This window comes from Electrona antarctica (assembly GCF_951216825.1).
Source record: "Electrona antarctica genome assembly, chromosome: 11".
NCBI classification, from domain to species: Eukaryota; Metazoa; Chordata; class Actinopteri; order Myctophiformes; family Myctophidae; genus Electrona; species Electrona antarctica.
In genome coordinates this window covers 11629303-11652155 of record NC_136792.1, presented here as the reverse complement: position 1 = coordinate 11652155, position 22853 = coordinate 11629303, and the positions used below count along the sequence as shown (strand labels likewise).

Below are 22853 nucleotides of genomic sequence, written 5' to 3'. Positions count from 1 at the left end.
CCTGAGGCGAAATGGACATAGTGGCCGAATGTGGTATTGCAGCACTGGGCCAAACACATGAACGTGCTGGTCCGTTGACTATCATTGCGCACGTTCATGATGACACGCGAACGCTGTTTCAGTGCAATGACAGTCAACGGCCAGCACGTTCATGAGTTTGGCCCAATCAATCCCAGAATGCACTCTGTTCCTACCCGGAAGGAGGAGTGAAATCGCCTCATGCGCTTTTGAGCAACTTAATGCAAATGGATAGGAGGAGAACTCGGGTGCCGTCTCTATTAATATATACTCTAAGATTTAGACTTGAAGACACCCGGGTGACGAACCCACCTTGACGAACTTGTCTGACGGGGCGAAGCATCCGACGCAGAGCGACACCAGGATCCATCCGCGGGCGTGGGAGCTTTTAGACGGGTTCTGGTTCAGCTGCTTACAGATCTGACAATAGATCTCATCCCTGCAACGCACGCACGCAACGCACGCACGCACGCACGCACGCACGCACGCACGCACGCACGCACGCACGCACGCACGCACGCACGCACGCACGCACGCACGCACGCACGCACGCACGCACGCACGCACGCACGCACGCACGCACGCACGCACGCACGCACGCACGCACGCACACACACACACACACACACACACACACACACACACACACACACACACACACACTTTAGCGTTGGCTATTCGAAGATGTAGCAGATTGAAAACTATATTGAAAAATTATTTTAGCACAAATCTTCTGTTCTGGGGGGATAACTAATGGTTTAGAAGGCATTTGTAGAATCGGGCCTCAGGTCTTAATTGGTTCAAATAGGCATCAGCATCAGCAGCGTGTGCGTGTGTGCGTGCCCCGGCCTCTGCAGGATCCCGGTGTATGCGTGCGTGCGTGCGTACTGTACGTGTGTGTGTGTGTGTGTGTGTGTGTGTGTGTGTGTGTGTGTGTGTGTGTGTGTGTGTGTGTGTGAGTGTGTGTGTGTGTGCGTGCGTGCACCTCAGTCCCGGCCTCAGGATGCCGTTTCCAATGATGAAGTGCAGTTTCTCCAGGTTGGACGTGGGACGGTCCTCCAGCATGCTGTTACCATGGACACCGTACTCCCCATCGTTAAGACGCTTGGTCACCTGACAGGAAATGACATCACAATCTCACCATTAACACGACTTGTCCCCCGTTGGTCACTATAGTCTCGCATAGCCAGACAACTATTCCACAATCTCCAAATGTTATATAAAGTCTGGAACTACACCTCCTGAAATCAGAGTAATCTGTTTGTCCTTTCCGTTCATGAAAATATATTTTAAAATACCTTTAGAGCTTATTTTTGAGGGGTGCTGCTAGCCCCTCCTATGCCCAGCTTTGTATGTGTGTGTGTGTGTGTGTGTGTGTGTGTGTGTGTGTGTGTGTGTGTGTGTGTGTGCGTGCGCGCGTGCGTGCGTGCGTGCGTGCGTGCGTGCGTGCGTGCGTGCGTGCGTGCGTGCGTGCGTGCGTGCGTGCGTGCGTGCGTGCGTGTACAGAAAAGTGTTTGGCCGGAATATGATGATGTATGATGATAAGAGGCGCCGCCCCTCACTTCACACGGGTGTGACATTTTTAATATCAATTTCTGCTAAGCAGCAATAAGCTATATATGCTTAGATGATCGGTTTATATTAGGGTAAATTTGCGCGACTGTAAAGACGAAACGGAAGTGGGGAGGAGGCTCCACTTCCGCTTTATATTTTAATCATGATCAGAGCTTCCGTTGCTCCACTGTATGATGGAAGCATTTATAATTTACTCATGATCAGGGATTATGAGTAAGTATTTGAAAATTGCAGTCTAGCCACGCGAGACTAAATACTAATAACAACAACAACAATAATAATAGACTAATAATAATAACCTTAGTTGTATAGCATCTTTCAAAAACAAGTCACAGAGTGCTTTACAGTCAAAACTGATAATAAAAATTAACAAATCCCAAATGATGATGAACTAAATGGTAAATGGTGCATTTATATAGCGCCTTTATCAATATAATTTTATATTATTTACATAGATTGTGCATTACATTCACCCATTGACACACACATTCATACACCGATGGCAGCGGAAACCATGCAAGGTACCAACTAGCACATCGGGAGCAATTTGGGGTTCAGTGTGTTGCTCAAGGACACTTCGACAGTAACTCTGGGGGAGCCCAGGTTCGAGCTGGCAACCTCACGGTTACCATACAGCCACTCTACCCCTGAGCCACCGCCGCCCCTAGATCAGATAAAAGTTGCAACAATGGCGTCAAGAAAAATGTGTATGATAGAAGTGTGTTTTAACCACGTAAACAGTACTGTGTGGTAAAGCTTCCGCAGAGAATAGCAGATCGACAAGCTGATGGAGCTCATATCAACCGGCTGTTTTCAGCACAGGCTTTCCCCACATGAACAGAAAAGACACCAGGAATAGAGCCCTGAGGAACTCCGCCTTAAGAAGATCTTTAAACTCACTCAGTGCCAATCACGTGTTTGGACGTAGTTTGTTTGTTTTTACACTAGATGGCGCTCTTGTCTAAACTATGATCCACTGTCCAGCTACTAGTTCAGTGAGGGAGAAGAAAACCACGGGGTCGCAAAAAGCCCCTCCCATCCGCCTCTAAGCCCCTCCCATCTGCCTGTAAGCCCCTCCCATCCACCTCTAAAGCTGCGTTTCGTCTCGGTTCGTCTCGTCTTTGTATGTAATCGCACCGCTCTAACCATCCAAGTCTGAACGCACCTTAAGCCCCTCCCATCCACCTCTAATCCCCTCCCATCAGCTCTAAGCTCCTCCCATCCACCTACAATCCCCTCCCATCACCTCTAAGCTCCTCCCATCCACCTTTAATCCCCTCCCATCCACCTCTAAACCCCTCCCATCCGCATCTAAGCCCCTCCCATCCACCTCTAAGCCCCTCCCATCCACCTCCAAGCCCCTCCCACCCACCTCCAAGCCCCTCCCACCCACCTCTAAGCCCCTCCCACCCACATCTAAGCCACTCCCATCTGCCTATAGGCCCCTCCCACCCACCCTTACCACCCACCTCTAAGCCCCTCCCTTCCACCTATAAGCCCCTCCCATACACATATAAGCCCCTCCCATCCACCTCTAAGCCCATCCCATCCACGTCTAAGCCCCTCCCATCCACCTCTAAGCCCCTCCCATCTGGCTCAGACTTTTTTCTCTTCCTCATATTTCTCTTCCTGGATCGTTACACTTTTTTGAGGGGCGCCAGCCCCTCCTATGTCCACCTTTTAGTGTGCGTGTAAACACAAACTTTGTCCCAACACAAACATTAAATGCTGTTGACCACGGTAAGAGAATTCCGGTCAAATGTCCGCTAAATTTTGTCCCCGCCCGTCTCAAGTTTTGCCATTGACGATGAACGGAGAAATTACGTCATAATTCTACTAAAAACGTAAATTAAACATCAAAAACATTAAACGCCATTGACATTGAAGGGAAAAATTACGTCATGTGTAAACGAGCAAATCAGCTAACCAATCACATGCGACAGGCATTTTGATTGGCCAGTATGAGATGATGCATGATGATGTATGATGATAAGAGCGCCCCTCACTTCACACGGGTGAAGATACTTTAGATACTATGCTGATGTTACAGCTAGGGGGGTGGGGGGGCATCGTAGTGTAAGATGGATATTCTGTGACTATACTTAAACAATAAGTTAATGTGGAAAAAGCGTTCTGGCACTCTGGCTATTTTGTAAAAATATTCTTGGCACTGAATTGAGTTAAAAGGGAACACAGAACATGCCTGAGATCCCCAAGCAGGGAGTTCCAGCCAAGGACCAAGGGGCCAGCTTGGACCTTAGTGGCTCAGCTTGGACCTCGGGCCCCAAGGGGCCAGCTTGGACCTTGGGCCCCAAGGGGCCAGCTTGGACCTTAGTGGCCCAGCTTGAACCTTCGGGCCCAAAGGGGCCAGCTTAGACCTCGGGCCCCATGGGGCCAGCTTGGACCTTAGGACCCAAAGGGGCCAGCTTGGACCTCGGGCCCCAAGGGGCCAGCTTAGACCTCTCGCCCCAAGGTTGCCAGCTTGGCCTTTGGGCCCCAAGGGGCCATGCTGAGACTTTGGAACTATTAGTAGTGTCCTGCTTGCTGGTGGATCTCAGACAGTTCAAAGGTCACACATAATAGGCAGGCTTTAAACACGAGCAATACAGTCTTCTTCAAATACATTGTAGAACTAAGCAGTGAACCAGTGAAGGGCAGGATTGGAGTGATACAGTGGTGGAAAGTAACTAAGTACATGTACTTAAGTACAATGTTAAGGTATTTGTACTTTACTTGAGTATTTCCAATTTCCAATACTTTTACTTCTACAGTACTCCACTACATCTCGGAGCCAAAATTTGTACTTTTACTTCACTACAATTATTTGAAAACTTTAGTTACTAGTTAATTTGACGATTTAAATTTTGATTAGAAAACATACATTAACCAATTTCAACTTCAACCCTTTACATTTCAATGCGTCGCGTTGCGACGCATTGCATTGAAAGCTTATAGATCGGCTATTTTCAATATATTTTCTACACATTTTGAACTTGTGAAATGGGACATTCTGCAATATGAATACTTTTAGTACATTTTCAATTCCGTACTTTTACTTAGTAGTTCTAGATTGCAGTATTGGTACTTTTACTTAAGTAAAACAATAGAGTACTTTTTCCACCACTGGAGTCATACAGGCTCACTTCTCTTAGATTGTGTTAAAAGCCTGGCAGCAGTGTTTTGTATCAGTTGCAGTATCTTAATTTTTTTGCCCAAACATAGCCGATCTACAATTTCACAATAACGTTGCGACACATTGTAAGCGTGTGTGGATCTGCTCTTTTTGTCCAATATCATAAGCTATAACATATACCCAGAATAGGGACGCTGCTAGGGGGTTAAAAGTGGACTCTGGCTCGCTTCGCATTGAAAAGCAGCTTCATATTCAGGTATATTGTGAATATCTTTATCGAGGTATCTCACTGGAGTCGCTTGATACCTGAATAAAGTGCATTTTGTGCAGTCAAGAAGATATAAAAGCATGGATGACCTTGTCTTGGTCTGTGGACGTAAGCAACTGCTCACGGTAGACGGTTGAGCTCTGTGTACGACAGAAGGAGAGAGAGAGAGAGAGAGAGACGGGTTCTTGTACTCCCAATATCTGAAGATATATTTCACATTAGCTGCTAATCACTAACGAAGCACAGGGTTTAACCCTATACCTTGTTAACTGGGAGGTTCTCCAGGGATCTATGCTTGGTCCACTCCTTTTGTTCCCTGTATACCAAGGGCTCCATCTTGCGCCACCCTTAATGCCTTATCCCTTATCCCTAAACGTATTTGCCATTTTTTACTATTTTGAAAACCATTTTAAAATAGTTCAACTAGCCGATGTACATCTACACATTGTGAGCTTGTAGATCAGCTATTTGAACTTTGAATTTTCGAGACCGAAAATCTTAAAACTCTTGATCTAAATCATCCCGTCCAATTCATCCCGTTTTAGATGGCCCACCGCGGTCCCGTCGCTAGTCGCAGTAGATTTAATTATGCCTCCCGTTGTTGTCGATCGCCTCTAGAGTGTTTTGGCTACATTTAGCTGCTTCAGCCACATCCGGGATAACATCCGGTCCGTCGCTAAATGTGCTCCGCTGCTATAAATCGCTGGGCGCTATGATTTAAGGGATTAAATAACCCCGGGCGTTCGGGGTGTTAACATGATCACTTGTTTCCTCACAGGAAATAGAGATGCACCGATGTATCGGCCACATTATCGGTATCGGGCGATATTTGCCGTTATCGGTATCGGCAAATAAAACCGACGTTAACCGATGGCAGTAGCCGATATTTATCTGTTGTTGATAAGCAGTGTTGGGCATAACGGCGTTTAAACAAACGGCGTTACTTAACGTCGTTATTTTTTTCAGTAACTGGAAATCTAATTAATTACAATTTCCATCGTTACAACGCCGTTACCGTTACTGACAATGAAATGTGCTCCGTTACTATGTCAAGCGTCCCCAAGCTTTCTGTTACCACGGGCCGGCTGACAGTGTGTGTGTCTGTGTGTCTGTGTTTGTGTGTGTGTGTGTGTGCGCTACTACAGGCTGGGGCTGCTGCTCCTCCTGCTGCAAACATGACACGGTTAGAAAAAAATACCAAGGATACGACAGTGATGTCTCTTACTTTTTGCTGTTACGCAACCAGGAAGTAACACAGACTCGACGCTGTTTAAGCAGTGACATGTGACATGACCTCACGTACGAATCCTTGGTATTGGTATCTTCATGGGTATTTTTTACACACAAACCCAGCGCGGCGCACACACACAAACAAACTAACTTTAACAACAACCAGCAGAGAAGAGATGGCGAGTCACGACGAACAATCAGACAAGATGGCTTTCACAAATTGGCGGTACAAGGCCAACGGCTAACGGCCGATGTAATCTTCCTAAAACCGGCCGAAATCCGCGCGTGCACGGTCGATCACGCACGCGCGTGATCGCGCATGCATCGCTGCGTAAAATGCGATATTTTGGGCTTGATTAGAGCTTAAAGGGGAAAACCACCCATTTTCAACATTTTACTATGACATTAATGTCATAGTAAAATGTTGAAAATGAGTGGAATGCCCCTTTAATTTGACTTAGTTATGAAAAATACGATGATAGCTTAGCATTCCGGACATCTGATAGTGCTGCACAGTAGCAAAGATACTACCGGATATTTTGATCGCAAACCGGAAGTGGTCATCGCTCACTCGCTCTATTTGGTAAGAATCGGCATAATGGTGATGTTACCGCCACCATCAGGACTGATTTTGACCAGACAGTGGCCTTGTGGTTAGAGTGTCCGCCCTGAAACTGGGAGGTCGGGGTTCGATCCCCGGCAGGGTCATACCAAAGACTGTAAAAATGGGACCCAATGCCTCCCTGCTTGGCACTCAGCATCAAAGGGTTGGATTGGGGGTCAAATCTACTAATCAAATGATTCCCGAGCGCGGCGCACGCTGCAGCTCACCGCTCCTTGGCTGCGGCTCACCGCTCCAAGAGATGGGTCAAATGCGGAGAACAAATTTCACTGCGGTAACGTGTGTGACAAATCGTATGACTTTGACTTTGACTTTGATTGTCCCAATACTATAGTCTTGCCCCGTCAAAATGAGGGTTACTTACTTTTATTTCAACATATTGAGACTTAAAAACTGGACTTTTGAGGTCCAAAAAGTTTGAGAACCACTGGTGTAGGCAATTACACCTGGTGTACTGTTGTTATCTACCAGTTGATGTGCGTTGAGGTGCAATAAATATTATATTGAAGTGCAATACATATATTGAAGTTGAAGTTTATTTCTCCCTCATGGCAAAGGTTATTATGTGTAAGTTGTAAGTATCTGTCTATGCTGTTCTACTCTATGCACCTGGCTTGTGAAACCTGCTCCCAAAAACAATCCAAATTCTTTGACATATTACAACTTTTTTACGCAAATAGTTACTAAAAATAAAAAAGAATGCCAGTAGCATAATGCTTGTCTCAAAGATTAAAGGAGCATTCAGTGATTTGGAAAAAAAACCCGGTCCGCCCGGTAACAAGATGTGCACATGCACACACTCTACAGTGGGGGAAGTACAACAGACCAACAGCACGTGCACCAAGATAAATACATACATGTATATCGTCTTCCTCGGTCGAGGCACAGCTCAATCGTTCATTTTTTTTGTTGCGGTTGAAAGTTTGTTAAAATGTATCAATATTTAAAGAAATAAAAAAATAAAGTAAGAAAATAATAATTCACAAACATTATAAAAATAGCAATTATATTTCCATATCTACAAGCTTGCGATCGCCTATTTCCCTTATGAAAAGTACATTATACTCTCCCTCTCTCTCTCTCTCTCTCTCTCTCTCTCTCTCTCTCTCTCTCTCTCCTCACCTCCTCTGTGATCTTGGACTTCTTCTTCAGGGTGAGAGAGACCAGTTTGTGGCGAACACTGTTCTTCTTGTGGCTGTGGCTGTCTGGAGGAGTCTACAGGACGAGAGAAGAAATATTATGAAAATACACACTGTATATAAAATATACACTGTTCTTCTTGTGGCTGAGAGAATTATATATATATGCACGCATGCACGCACGCACGCACACACAGTGCACACGCACGCACGCACGCACACAGTACACACACACGCACGCACGCACGCACGCACGCACGCACGCACGCACACACGCACACACGCACACACGCACACACACACACACACACACACACACACACACACACACACACACACACCACACACACACACACACACACACACACACACACACACACACACACACACACACACACACCTCTCCCTCTCCCTGCAGCGCCTGCAGCTCTCTCTTGTAGGTCTTCTTGCCCAGCGTCTCGTAGATCTTGGTCATGACGGGGATCTTCTCGCTGCCGTCGCTGATGGCCGTGTGGTACTTTGGCTCCGGGAGGTCCCCCATGAACCTGAGGATGGTGATCCACACCGCCAGGGCCGCCTGGCGGGGGTGGGACGGAGGGAGGGAGGGAGGGAGGGAGGGAGGGAGGGACGGAGCGAGGGAGGGAGGGAGCGAGGGAGGGACGGAGGGAGGGAGGGAGGGAGGGAGGGCAGAGGAGGTATACCGGAGAGAGGGAGGGAGGGAGGGAGGGAGGGAGGGCAGAGGAGGTATACCGGAGAGAGAAAGGAGAGATGGAGAGGGTGATGTGACATTTCAAAAACGGGCCTGAACGAGCAGAGAACTACAAGAGGAGATAGATAATGAATATTCTATGCCCAGCGGTTCCCAAAGTGGGGTCCGGGGACCCCCAGGGGTCCTTGAGGGAGTTCCAGGGGGTCCCCGCAGCTAAATGATTATTGTTCTGGACCCTGACCTCTTTAGTTGAGACATATGCACCACCTTGTGGTTGGTTTGTGTTATTTCATCCTCTTTTTTTGAATGGTATATTCCAGTTGATGGTATGGTCCAGTTTAGGTTTTGTTTCAGTGGAAATTGAAATTGAAAGCAATTAGTTCATTCCCTCGTCATTTGAGAAGCCAGCATGCAGCAGTTTGACCACCACATTTTTGGTGGTCAAATGCGGAAGTATAGAGCGTATAGAGCGTCAGGAAATAATTCCCAATGCATTTTTCTCGATGGCCAAAAATAAATCAAGTTTTTATTTTTTCGTACCAGCTGGTCTCCCTCGTCATCGTGGAACAGCAGCGGCTGCTTGAGGGGCCGTCTCACGTAGCTGTGGGTGGAGCTTCCCTGGAAGTAGGTGGCGGCGTACTTGGCGAACTTGTACTCCGATAGGTCGTCCTCGTCGTCGTCCTCGGGCAGGGGGAGGGCCTCGTCCAGGTCCTCCTCCTGCATGTCCCGCTGCGCCGCGCTCCTCTCCAGGTCCTGTAGGGGTGTGTGTGTGTGTGTGTGTGTGTGTGTGGATGTGTGTGTGTGCGTGTGTGTGTGTGTGGATGTGTGTGTGTGCGTGTGTGTGTGTGGATGTGTGTGTGTGCGTGTGTGTGTGTGGATGTGTGTGTGTGCGTGTGTGTGTGTGCGTGTGTGTGTGTGTGTGCGTGTGTGCGTGCGTGTGTGTGTGTGTGTGGATGTGTGTGTGTGCGTGTGTGTGTGTGCGTGTGTGTGTGTGTGTGCGTGTGTGCGTGTGTGTGCGTGCGCGTGTGCGTGTGTGTGTGCGCGTGTGCGTGTGCGTGAGGACAGACATGTGTCAGTATAACAGACAATATAGTGCATAGACTACATTGCATTGCCTGGATGCCACTCAGTCAATCAGTTCAGTAATTGGGTCTTATGATCAAAAAAGTATTCTACCAATTTGGTATATGACACATCGGTGATGTTTGCCTTTTTCACATGTATTAATTCGTTTTACAGCTATAAATTTTTTGGAGTAAATAAATATGTTTAATGTTTATGTGTTTGTCAAATGGTCAGACAATGCTGTGCCGCTTGACTGTCTTGCCATCAGCATTAAACAGTGTTTGATCGCTCACAACGCGTTGCGCGTTGTGAGCTTGTAGATCGGCTATTTTCAGCATGCAACTAATTGTAAAATGACATACTGGATCTCTTATCCACTAACATTTTAGTCTAGTTTTTATTTGTTGACGAAATTGTCAGTATATTTAGTCTTAGTTTTAGTCATCATAGCTTAGTTTTTATTTAGTTTCCATTTAGTTTTCGTCAGTGGAAAAAGGTAATTTTTCGTCTTAGTTTTAGTCGACAAAATCAACACTGTTATGAAACAATAAATACAACTGTAAGTGCCTTAAAGGACAGTTCTGTGAGTGCTGGCATTCTCCTGTTTAAAAGTTACTTTCCCGACCCGGTAAAATGCTCAGAGAGATTGAGACGTGCACGTGCTTCCTTGATTTAAAGACGGGCCTGTCTGTCTGTCCCTAGCCTGGGCCCCACCTATGCTTTCTATGGCATAGGCAGCTCCCGGCAGGATCCGCCGGGAGAATCTAGACGCAGCTGCGCGACATGAGACTAATTAATTAGAGCAACAGAGAGAGAGAGAGGAGTGTGTGTGTGTACGTGTGTGAGTGTGTGTGCGTCAATTTAACAAAGGTGCAGACGATCAGAAATCAGTGATCGACGTTTGCGCTACTGTATGTCGAATTGAAGTGGACTCGGTCCCAGACTTTTTTTTCTCCCTGGAAATAAAAACGTCTGGGTTTCCGAGGCTAGTCTGTCCCTACCATACCACCACTCACCTCGAAGCCAGCAGGGGCCTGTCCCTCCTGGCCGGGGAAGGAGCCGGTCCCCAGGAAGCCGAACATCTTGTCCACCATGTCGGAGTCGTTGACGGGCTCCTGGCGAGCCTTCTCCACCTGCTCCAGCATCTCCTTCTTCCTCCTGGCCTCCTCCTTCTCCTTCCTCTCCATCTCGGCGTCCTCCTTGGCGAGCTGGCTGAGACGCTCCTGAGAACGTTGTGATTGATTGATTGAAGTATTTATTAACAGTACAGTATGCAGAATGGGTACATTTCCAAGCACAACTCAATACAAAAACTGTTAACCGCGGACGACGCCATGAAGCAGTACACTTGTTTACAACAGGGTCCACCAGTTTCAATTCATCAGAACATTTAGAGACGTACAAAACACTTCTATATAACAAAAAAAATCACACCCGTGTGAAGTGAGGGGCGCTAATATATTAAAGCAGCTATAACATGAATTTTAAAACCGTTTTTAATATTTAATATCATATTGTCTATGTCAAACTTATTCATAATGGTTTGAGCCCCAACCACCACTCTGATATAACCATTCCATGGCATTTAATTTCTTTGCTTCTGAAGCAGTTTTAGCTGCAATACCACAATGTCCTGAAGTTCTGGGGGAGCTCATATGCAGATTATGTAATATTTGAGTCATTATAATACTGATGCTAGATGACCTCTGACCTGGTGACTGGTTGGTTAGTGTTGTGGTTAGGGGGTCAGTGATGCAGTGAGGAAGGGGTCAGTGATATGACCTCTGACCTGGTGACTGGTTGGTTAATGTTGGTGTTAGGGGGTCAGTAAATCAATGAGGAAGGGGTCAGTGATATGACCTCTGACCTGGTGACTGGTTGGTTAGTGTTGGGGTTAGGGGGTCAGTGATGCAGTGAGGAAGGGGTCAGTGATATGACCTCTGACCTGGTGACTGGTTGGTTAGTGTTGGGGTTAGGGGGTCAGTGATGCAGTGAGGAAGGGGTCAGTGATATGACCTCTGACCTGGTGACTTTTTTCAGCCTCAGCCTTGGCTCTCTTGGCTGACATCTGGTTCCTCAGCTTGGATTCCTCCGCCAGTCGCATCTTCTCTGCTTCCAGTCTGCGCCGGTACTGAGGGGAGTGACTTAGATTTAATAACAATAATAATAATAATAATAATAATAATAACAATAACATAATAACGTGCACTGTGCAGTATGTGTGTGCGTGCGTGCGTGCGTGCACTGTGCAGTATGTGTGTGCGTGCGTGCGTGCACTGTGCACTGTGCAGTAATGTGTGTGCGGTGCGTACCTCCAGTTTCAGCCGTCGGTACAGCCTGCGTGCGATCATCCCGCGGGTGTACGACTGGATGGTGACGACCGCCCACAGCCGGTGGCGAAACGCCCGGCGCACCAGGAAGCCCCGCCCCCACGCCTGGAAGCGCGTGATTCGCTGCCGCGCCACGTGGTACGTGACGTACAGCTTGCGGGACCGCACGATGGCCTGGAGGCGAGAGAACCCCGCTCGCATCTGGAGGAGGCGGGATACGAGACGAGTAGGTCGGGAACGAGGCGGGGAAAAAAATGCGGGAACAAAGGCGGGGCAGTGTGGTGGGAAAAAGGCGGGAAAAGAAAGTGTGGCGGGAAAATGTGGCGGGAAACGAGGCGGGAAAAAAAGGTGGGAAGATCATAATTCATGACAGATTATGACAACAGATCGTATTAGTTTAAACACATTCAGGGATGGGAACCTCTTTTGGTGTTTTAAAGCATTATGTTATACATTAGCTATTGAAAAATAGCAGATCTACAAGCTCATAGCGCGGCACCGAGTGCCGAGCTACGAGCTTGTAGATCTGCTATTTTTTTAAATCGGGGAAAATGTGGCGCAAATCTTTGAACGTTTTGAACTCAAATCTTTGCTTCTGGGAGGGGGTCCCTGGAACAACATATTTTCAGATGGTGGTCCGCGGCCAAATACAGATAATTCTGGAGGTCCTTGACATGAAAAGGGTTGAGCACCACTGACAGAAACATTTAGAAATGTTTGGAAACGTGTAAGACAGTGGTTTTCAACCAGTGGTACTTGAGCGAGGGGGTTCCAGGTGGTCCCCCCTAGCTAAAGGATGGAAGAGTTGGTAACCAAATGGACCCTTATAGATCTTAAACCCTTGTCAAAATGATTTTGTACATTTGTACGCTCTCAAGAGTTAAATTGTAGTTAAACATCTGCATTTACTTAATTTACAAGAAGTCTACACAATTAGAGGATGTAGAAGAATTGTGATTTTTGATCAACGTTTGCCTGTTATCTCTCCTAATGGTACCAACATCAATACAGCATGGAATTGTGGACAAAATTTTATCCAACAATAACAAAATATTCTTTTGGGTCTGAGAGGCTAAATGTCAACAAATGGTGGTCCGTGGCTCAAATGCAGAATACATAACGGACCTCGATATGAACAGGGTTGAAAACCACTGGTATACAACAAACATGTGATGGAGGGTGACGGAACTAACTCACCGCTCCATGTGATGGAGGGTGATGGAACTAACTCACCGCTCCATGTGATGGAGGGTGATGGAACTAACTCACCGCTCCATAAAACCACTGGTATACAACATGTGATGGAGGGTGATGGAACTAACTCACCGCTCCATGTGATGGAGGGTGATGGAACTAACTCACCGCTCCATAAAACCTCTGGTATACAACAAACATGTGATGGAGGGTGATGGAACTAACTCACCGCTCCATAAAACCACTGGTAAACAACAAACATGTGATGGAGGGTGATGGAACTAACTCACCGCTCCATGTGATGGAGGGTGATGGAACTAACTCACCGCTCCATGTGATGGAGGGTGATGGAACTAACTCACCGCTCCATGTGATGGAGGGTGATGGAACTAACTCACCGCTCCATGTGATGGAGGGTGATGGAACTAACTCACTGCTCCATGTGATGGAGGGTGATGGAACTAACTCACCGCTCCATGTGATGGAGGGTGATGGAACTAACTCACCGCTCCATGTGATGGAGGGTGATGGAACTAACTCACCGCTCCATGTGATGGAGGGTGATGGAACTAACTCACCGCTCCATGTGATGGAGGGTGATGGAACTAACTCACCGCTCCATGTGATGGAGGGTGATGGAACTAACTCACCGCTCCATGTGATGGAGGGTGATGGAACTAACTCACCGCTCCATAAAACCTCTGGTATACAACATGTGATGGAGGGTGATGGAACTAACTCACCGCTCCATGTGATGGAGGGTGATGGAACTAACTCACCGCTCCATAAAACCACTGGTATACAACATGTGATGGAGAGTGATGGAACTAACTCACCGCTCCATGTGATGGAGGGTGATGGAACTAACTCACCGCTCCATGTGATGGAGAGTGATGGAACTAACTCACCGCTCCATGTGATGGAGGGTGATGGAACTAACTCACCGCTCCATGTGATGGAGAGTGATGGAACTAACTCACCGCTCCATGTGATGGAGGGTGATGGAACTAACTCACCGCTCCATAAAACCACTGGTATACAACATGTGATGGAGAGTGATGGAACTAACTCACCGCTCCATGTGATGGAGAGTGATGGAACTAACTCACCGCTCCATGTGATGGAGAGTGATGGAACTAACTCACCGCTCCATGTGATGGAGGGTGATGGAACTAACTCACCGCTCCATAAAACCTCTGGTATACAACAAACATGTGATGGAGGGTGATGGAACTAACTCACCGCTCCATAAAACCTCTGGTATACAACATGTGATGGAGAGTGATGGAACTAACTCACCGCTCCATGTGATGGAGGGTGATGGAACTAACTCACCGCTCCATAAAACCACTGGTATACAACATGTGATGGAGAGTGATGGAACTAACTCACCGCTCCATGTGATGGAGGGTGATGGAACTAACTCACCGCTCCATAAAACCTCTGGTATACAACAAACATGTGATGGAGGGTGATGGAACTAACTCACCGCTCAATGTGATGGAGGGTGATGGAACTAACTCACCGCTCCATGTGATGGAGGGTGATGGAACTAACTCACCGCTCCATACAACATGTGATGGAGGGTGATGGAACTAACTCACCGCTCCATACAACATGTGATGGAGGGTGATGGAACTAACTCACCACTCCATACGACATGTGATGGAGGGTGATGGAACTAACTCACCGCTCCATGTGATGGAGGGTGATGGAACTAACTCACCGCTCCATGTGATGGAGGGTGATGGAACTAACTCACCGCTCCATACAACATGTGATGGAGGGTGATGGAACTAACTCACCGCTCCATACAACATGTGATAGAGGGTGATGGAACTAACTCACCGCTCCATACAACATGTGATAGAGGGTGATGGAACTAACTCACCGCTCCATGTGATGGAGGGTGATGGAACTAACTCACTGGTAAACACCACTGGTAAACAACAAACATGTGATGGAGGGTGATGGAACTAACTCACCGCTCCATGTGATGGAGGGTGATGGAACTAACTCACCGTTCCATGTGATGGAGGGTGATGGAACTAACTCACCGCTCCATAAAACCTCTGGTATACAACAAACATGTGATGGAGGGTGATGGAACTAACTCACCGCTCAATGTGATGGAGGGTGATGGAACTAACTCACCGCTCCATGTGATGGAGGGTGATGGAACTAACTCACCGCTCCATACAACATGTGATGGAGGGTGATGGAACTAACTCACCGCTCCATACAACATGTGATGGAGGGTGATGGAACTAACTCACCACTCCATACGACATGTGATGGAGGGTGATGGAACTAACTCACCACTCCATACGACATGTGATGGAGGGTGATGGAACTAACTCACCGCTCCATGTGATGGAGGGTGATGGAACTAACTCACCGCTCCATGTGATGGAGGGTGATGGAACTAACTCACCGCTCCATAAAACCTCTGGTATACAACATGTGATGGAGGGTGATGGAACTAACTCACCGCTCCATGTGATGGAGGGTGATGGAACTAACTCACCGCTCCATAGTGCGATCGAGGGTTAGAACTAACTAACTCACCGCTCCGTAGTTCTTCCGACAGTGATATCCTCTCCACATCTTCTGAATAAACATGGCTGACTTCCTCATCTTCAGGAAGTTCGACCTTATGAAGGCAGGAAGAAATTATATCAAGTCAGTTTACCATTAGGTGTTATACGTCGTGTTTTGCAGGTTTTTATTGTAAACTGCCGTAGGGTCACAATCAGCGCCATAGCAGGGGTTATATCGCGGAGATATATTTCCTCCCGCTGGGTGCCAAAGCAGCGACATCGCCGTGAAAAAGCTTCATATCAAAACCAACCGGCCAACGCTATAAGCACCAACCTGTAGCCTGGTCCCGGTTGCTAGGCAAGGTCTGCGTATACCTCCCAGCATGGGGACGGATGCACGTGCACCCCATAAGGATCCAGTCATTGTAGTTTCTCTTTGCTGCTTCTTTTCTCAGAAAAATACTCCGTCCGATGTTCAGATAGTGATAAATAGTGATTTCTTTTATCGCATCGCGCCCGACATATTACCGTTTCTGGCGAAAGCTAAGACATGTCTGCTCCTGCTAAAACAACATGGACCTCCTTCTGTGACTCTCCGACGCCGTGTGACCCGGATGAAACCGACGTCATCAGTTTGAACCACTAGGTGGCAATAAAGGTGGACGCGTTTTTCAGGAATACCGACGGAAAAAAGACACTAAAAATCCGAAAAAAGCATCCAGTGTGCAGGTACCTTAAGAGTGTTTTTATTTTTTCATTTTTTAAAGAATTGTTTTTAGGCTTTTCTGCCTTTATTGATAGTATCAAGCGAAGATAGACAGGAAAGAGGGAGAGAGAGAGAAGTGGAGAGACATGCAGCAAAGGTCGTCATGAACAGGACTCGAACACACGACACGCTGTCAGGCCAGAGCCTATATGTGGCATGATGCGCCTGGACCACTAGGCCAGCGGGCGCCCCGGAAATAAGAGTGTTGGGTGCGGAAAACAGCTCATGTTACAGCCAGAATGCTGAGCAATGTGTGTGCAAAGTAGCGATGTCCCGATACTGTATCGGTATCGGGAAAAGTATCGGATCGGCCCTTATTTGTCATATGGGGTCATATCGGTATCGGCGAATATGCCAGTCTAACCACAGATCCGACACAGGGTAAGGGGTTGACACTATGGCAGCTAAATAAAATGTTGGGATATGTGGAGTTTGCTTTGGAGTTGCCCAAACTGCAAGTGCACATATGAGTGAGGAGTCTGCTATAAACACAACACAAGATATATAGCTAGATAGCTATAAACACAACATGAGATCACGACACTGGTATCGGTATTCGGTATCGGCTAACACAGAAATTGAGGTATCGGGATCGGATCATTAGCGAAAAAAGTGTATCGGGACATCCCTAGTGCAAAGTATAGTATTCTGGAAGCATGTGTCTGCTGTGAGACCCTCCGGAGTCCACGGATGTCCTCCTCTATTCTGGTAGACAGATGTTCTAGACAGGAATTTGTACATAAAAAATGCCAGTTAGGGCCCAGATAGGGAGGTAGGGCCCAGGTGAAAATGACCTTAGGAAAACAAGTATTTCCAGAAGAAAAATGCAGGAAAAGTATACCGGAAAGTCCTGGATAGAGTGTCCGCCCTGAAACTTGGAGGTCGGAGTTCGATCCCCGGCCGGGTCATACCAAAGACTGTAAAAATGGGACCCAATGCCTCCCTGCGTTGCACTCAGCATGGGTTGGATTGGGGGGTCAAATCAACTAATCAAATGATTCCCGAGCGTGGCATGGCTGCAGCTCACCGCTCCTTGGCTGCGGCTCACTGCTCCAAGAGATGGGTCAAATGCGGAGAACAAATTTCACAGCGGTAACGTGGGTGACAAATCGTACGACTTTGACTTTGGTGGACCTTTTGGTCATTGTAAAAATGTGCTTTATGAATAAAGTTTGAGTTGAGTTGGAATAATGGGCCCCAAAAACAAAAACAAAATCAACATCAATGTTTTCTCTGTGTGTTGTTGGTGTTTCTCCCAGCCTCTCACCTGTCCTTGTAGCCTCGCACCACCTTCTGAATGAGGATGACCTTGTCAGTGATGGCCTTGTCTCTCTCTATCTCCAACAGCATGTCATGGTGGTCCTGCACACGCACGCACGCACACACACACACACACAATGCATGCACACACACGCGCACACACATCGCAAAATGCGCAAAAGAAAGTTAATGAATGAACACACAATATAATGTAATAATTCTTGCTCCTCTCAACACTGAGGAGTGAGTTTCTGTCTGGATGTTAAGAGCTAGCTGTGTTTCTCTGCCAGATCTCCATCTTTAATTTAATCTCTATTAAATCTCAATAAATCTCAACTATAGAAAAGTGCATCCTCGCAGACTGTGCAGACCCCCAGAGTGACCGACCGCTGTGCTGCTGCTGCAGCAGTTTGTGTATATTTATTTATGTATTTCTATAATTATGCTGGGTTCACAGGGGCAGATACAAAGATGCAGCCTACCATTCATTGTCAATGGAAGCCAGCGACATGAAGATACAAAGATACAGCCTACCATCCATTGTCAATGGAAGCCAGCGACATGAAGATACAAAGATGCAGCCTACCATTCATTGTCAATGGAAGCCAGCGACATGAAGATACAAAGATGCAGCCTACCATTCATTGTCAATGGAAGCCAGCGACATGAAGATACAAACATGCAGCCTACCATTCATTGTCAATGGAAGCCAGCGACGTGAAGATACAAAGATGCAGCCTACCATTCATTGTCAATGGAAGCCAGCGACATGAAGATACAAAGATGCAGCCTACCATTCATTGTCAATGGAAGCCAGCGACATGAAGATACAAAGATGCAGCCTACCATTCATTGTCAATGGAAGCCAGCGACGTGAAGATACAAAGATGCAGCCTACCATTCATTGTCAATGGAAGCCAGCGACATGAAGATACAAAGATGCAGCCTACCATTCATTGTCAATGGAAGCCAGCGACATGAAGATGCAAAGATGCAGTCTACCATTCATTGTCAATGGAAGCCAACGACATGAAGATACAAAGATGCATCCGTCGTTTGTAGCCGCTGCAAAAGCTGCAACAGCTGCAACAGCAACAAATACGCTGTGTAAAGCTTTGCATCTTTGAATCTTTTGCGTCTGCCCATGTGAACGCAGCAGCACAAGAGATCCCCTTTCCCTCTCCTGCCCTCTGATCTGTGATCCGTGCTCCATCCTGTCCGTCCGTCCCTCTTATCTGTCCACTTCCTGTCGGGGAAGCGCTGGCTATGACCCCCGCGCTGGTTCCATTTCCTGCGCTATACTTCCTGAGTGCTGCTGACCCACTGTGCTTTGACAGATGTTCTAACGGTGTTGTTAACAAAGTGCCGTGCTGTGTGTGAGACCAGACCGCTGGTGTAAACACAGTGCCCTGCTGTGTGTGAGTCTGTGACACCAGACCACTGCTTTAAAATGACTGGGCTGTGATTTTAGGTTAGGTCAGACTTTATTGCCCCCAGTATCTATCTGCACTCCCAACCTGTCCAAATGACACAGAAACACATAGAATCTCCATAATACATCATCATCCACGGCACTTTCCTATAACCTAACACGTGTCAACAACATGTCAGCTAGGTAACACAGTCTGATACTGTTGTACTGACCACTAGTACCACCACAGTCTGATACTGTTGTACTGACCAGTACAACCACAGTCTGATACTGTTGTACTGACCACTAGTACAACCTCAGTCTGATACTGTTGTACTGACCACTAGTACAACCACAGTCTGATACTGTTGTACTGACCACTAGTACCACCACAGTCTGATACTGTTGTACTGACCAGTACAACCACAGTCTGATACTGTTGTACTGACCACTAGTACAACCTCAGTCTGATACTGTTGTACTGACCACTAGTACAACCACAGTCTGATACTGTTGTACTGACCACTAGTACAACTCCAGTCTGATACTGTTGTACTGACCACTAGTACAACCACAGTCTGATACTGTTGTACTGACCACTAGTACCACCACAGTCTGATACTGTTGTACTGACCACTAGTACCACCACAGTCTGATACTGTTGTACTGACCACTAGTACCACCACAGTCTGATACTGTTGTACTGACCACTAGTACCACCACAGTCTGATACTGTTGTACTGACCACTAGTACAACCACAGTCTGATACTGTTGTACTGACCACTAGTACCACCACAGTCTGATACTGTTGTACTGACCAGTACAACCACAGTCTGATACTGTTGTACTGGGAGCTGACCGGTACAACCACAGTCTGATACTGTTGAACTGGGAGCTGACCAGTACAACCACAGTCTGATACTGTTGTACTGACCAGTACAACCACAGTCTGATACTGTTGTACTGACCAGTACAACCACAGTCTGATACTGTTGTACTGGGAGCTGACCAGTACAACCACAGTCTGATACTGTTGTACTGACCAGTACAACCACAGTCTGATACTGCTGTACTGACCAGTACAACCACAGTCTGATACTGTTGTACTGACCAGTACAACCACAGTCTGATACTGTTGTACTGACCAGTACAACCACAGTCTGATACTGTTGTACTGGGAGCTGACCGGTACAACCACAGTCTGATACTGTTGTACTGGGAGCTGACCGGTACAACCACAGTCTGATACTGTTGTACTGGGAGCTGACCGGTACAACCACAGTCTGATACTGTTGTACTGGGAGCTGACCGGTACAACCACAGTCTGATACTGTTGTACTGGGAGCTGACCAGTACAACCACAGTCTGATACTGTTGTACTGGGAGCTGACCAGTACAACCACAGTCTGATACTGTTGTACTGGGAGCTGACCGGTACAACCACAGTCTGATACTGTTGTACTGGGAGCTGACCGGTACAACCACAGTCTGATACTGTTGTACTGGGAGCTGACCGGTACAACCACAGTCTGATACTGTTGTACTGGGAGCTGACCAGTACAACCACAGTCTGATACTGTTGTACTGGGAGCTGACCAGTACAACCACAGTCTGATACTGGTGGCATAAATATTTCAATGGAATAAGGTTTTCTAATAAAACCTGAACTTGAGCTGAGCAGCGCAACCAATTTTCAACCACAACCTACAAAGCTGGTTCTCGTGCTACTGGGTCATCCCTCAGAGACATGTCCCTTTACCTTCAGTTTAAATTCAGTGGAATGTCTCTTTACGTTCTGTTTAATTTGAGTGGAATGTCCCTTTAGTTTAGTTTACCTTGAGGAATATCTTGGTCTTCCCCATCTGCCAGTCATCGTCTCTGCCGAGCACCGCCACCGCGATCCTCTGACACGTTCCTCGAAGGTCCTCCTGGTAGATAAAACAAATAAATATCCAATTAAAAAACGAAATTAATCCTCTGACATGTGCCTTTAAGTTCCTCCTGTTAGATATAACAATAATGAATGAACTTATCAGTGCAGAGATATAGGAATCATTTAAAAACATCACACCCGTGTGAACTGAGTGGTGGTAAATGGTGAAGTGGTAAATGGTGCATTTATATAGCGCCTTTATCCAAGACGCTTTACATAGATTGTGCATTACATTCACCCATTCACACACACATTCATACACCCATATGCGGCGGAAGCCATGCAAGGTACTAACCAGCACATCGGGAGCAGTTTGGGGTTCAGTGTCTTGCCCAAGGACACTTTGACATGTAGCCAGGAGGAGCCGGGATTCGAACCGCTGACCCATGGATCATTGGACGACCTGCTCTACCTCTTGAGCCACAGTCGCTCTCCCCTCTCCCCCTGCCCCCCCCCCCCCCCCCCCCCACACCTCTCTCTCTCTCTCTCTCTCTCTCTCTCTCTCTCTCTCTCTCTCTCTATCTCTCTCTCTCTCTCTCTCTCTCTCTCTCTCTCTCTCTCTCATTAGCAGGCAACAGTGCAGCACTATCTCTCTCTCTGTTTCTGGCACAATAGCGCCACTTTTTCCCCTACTGGTACTCATAGTCACATACATAGTCACATAGGTTAACACGGACATTGCTGTTCCTTGGAGTGGTTGCACCACTCAACAACTAATAGATAATTTATATGTTATATAGGCCATCACAATGTAATGTAATGTAATGCATACAAAGCTTATTAGGCAGGGATCCTTTTAATCTCAAAGGAAATATGTTGTGTTCAACAGTTGTAGTTGCAACACAGAACGATGAGTCAGTAAAAGAAGCATGATGAATATATAAAATACATCAATAGAAATAGGATAGAATGCAGCAAAATACACAGATGTAACTGTATGATGGAGACCAAAGGTGACCAGATTTGTCTGACATTGGATTCCCCCCCCCCCTTTTTTTTCATGTCATATGAAAGCAGGGAATCTTCAAATTGACATATTGGTTGTTCAGTTTGACCCACCAGTTTTGGAGATATGGCTTATAGAATAATGTCTTGCAGAGAAACGGCGAATTGAGAAAACAGGCTTGAAAGGTTCACTTCTGTGGACATTACACCTAGCTACATGTTTTTAAAACATTTATTTCATATTTACATGCCTTCTGTGGACTCTAACATTACACCTAGCTACATGTTTAAGCATGTATTTCATATTTACATGTCTTCTGTGGTCTCTAACATTACACCTAGCTACATGTTTAAGCAAGTATTTCATATTTACAGCTCTGACATTTATTTCTCCTCTGGTGAAAAGCTGGAGGTTTGCACGATGGCAGCCCCTCATCAAATCTGGTTTAACAAATGTTAACCTGAGAGAGGGCACGCACGCACGCACGCACGCACGCACGCACGCACGCACGCACGCACGCACGCCCGCCCTGGAGAGGGAGTGGCACTGCAACAACATGTGGGGTTCCAACATCAACAGGGAGGAATCAGGTTCCACTCAGTGTGTTAATGAAAGCATGCAGACACAGAGCTGCTTCATCCATAGTGAGTGTCTCCACAAAATGGACCCTGTTGTTCATCCTGGAAGAAGATCTCTGCTCTGACCTTTACTGG

At 46.9% G+C, this 22853-nt stretch overlaps 1 protein-coding gene across 1 annotated transcript in view; it reads right to left on the bottom strand.

Annotated features, from left to right (window-relative positions):
- The window catches only part of LOC306932898 (unconventional myosin-VIIa-like), a gene marked incomplete at its 5' end in the record, with an annotated part of 67389 nt that overhangs the window by 18604 nt on the left and 25932 nt on the right, over positions 1-22853 (bottom strand). The window contains 11 exons of the mRNA XM_079514874.1: positions 331-457; positions 1004-1131; positions 7969-8061; positions 8386-8562; positions 9235-9447; positions 10776-10982; positions 11783-11890; positions 12072-12290; positions 15852-15936; positions 17857-17951; positions 21097-21189. Coding sequence (XP_079371000.1) covers positions 331-457; positions 1004-1131; positions 7969-8061; positions 8386-8562; positions 9235-9447; positions 10776-10982; positions 11783-11890; positions 12072-12290; positions 15852-15936; positions 17857-17951; positions 21097-21189 — 1545 coding nt within the window. The remainder of the gene's footprint in view (positions 1-330; positions 458-1003; positions 1132-7968; positions 8062-8385; positions 8563-9234; positions 9448-10775; positions 10983-11782; positions 11891-12071; positions 12291-15851; positions 15937-17856; positions 17952-21096; positions 21190-22853) is intronic.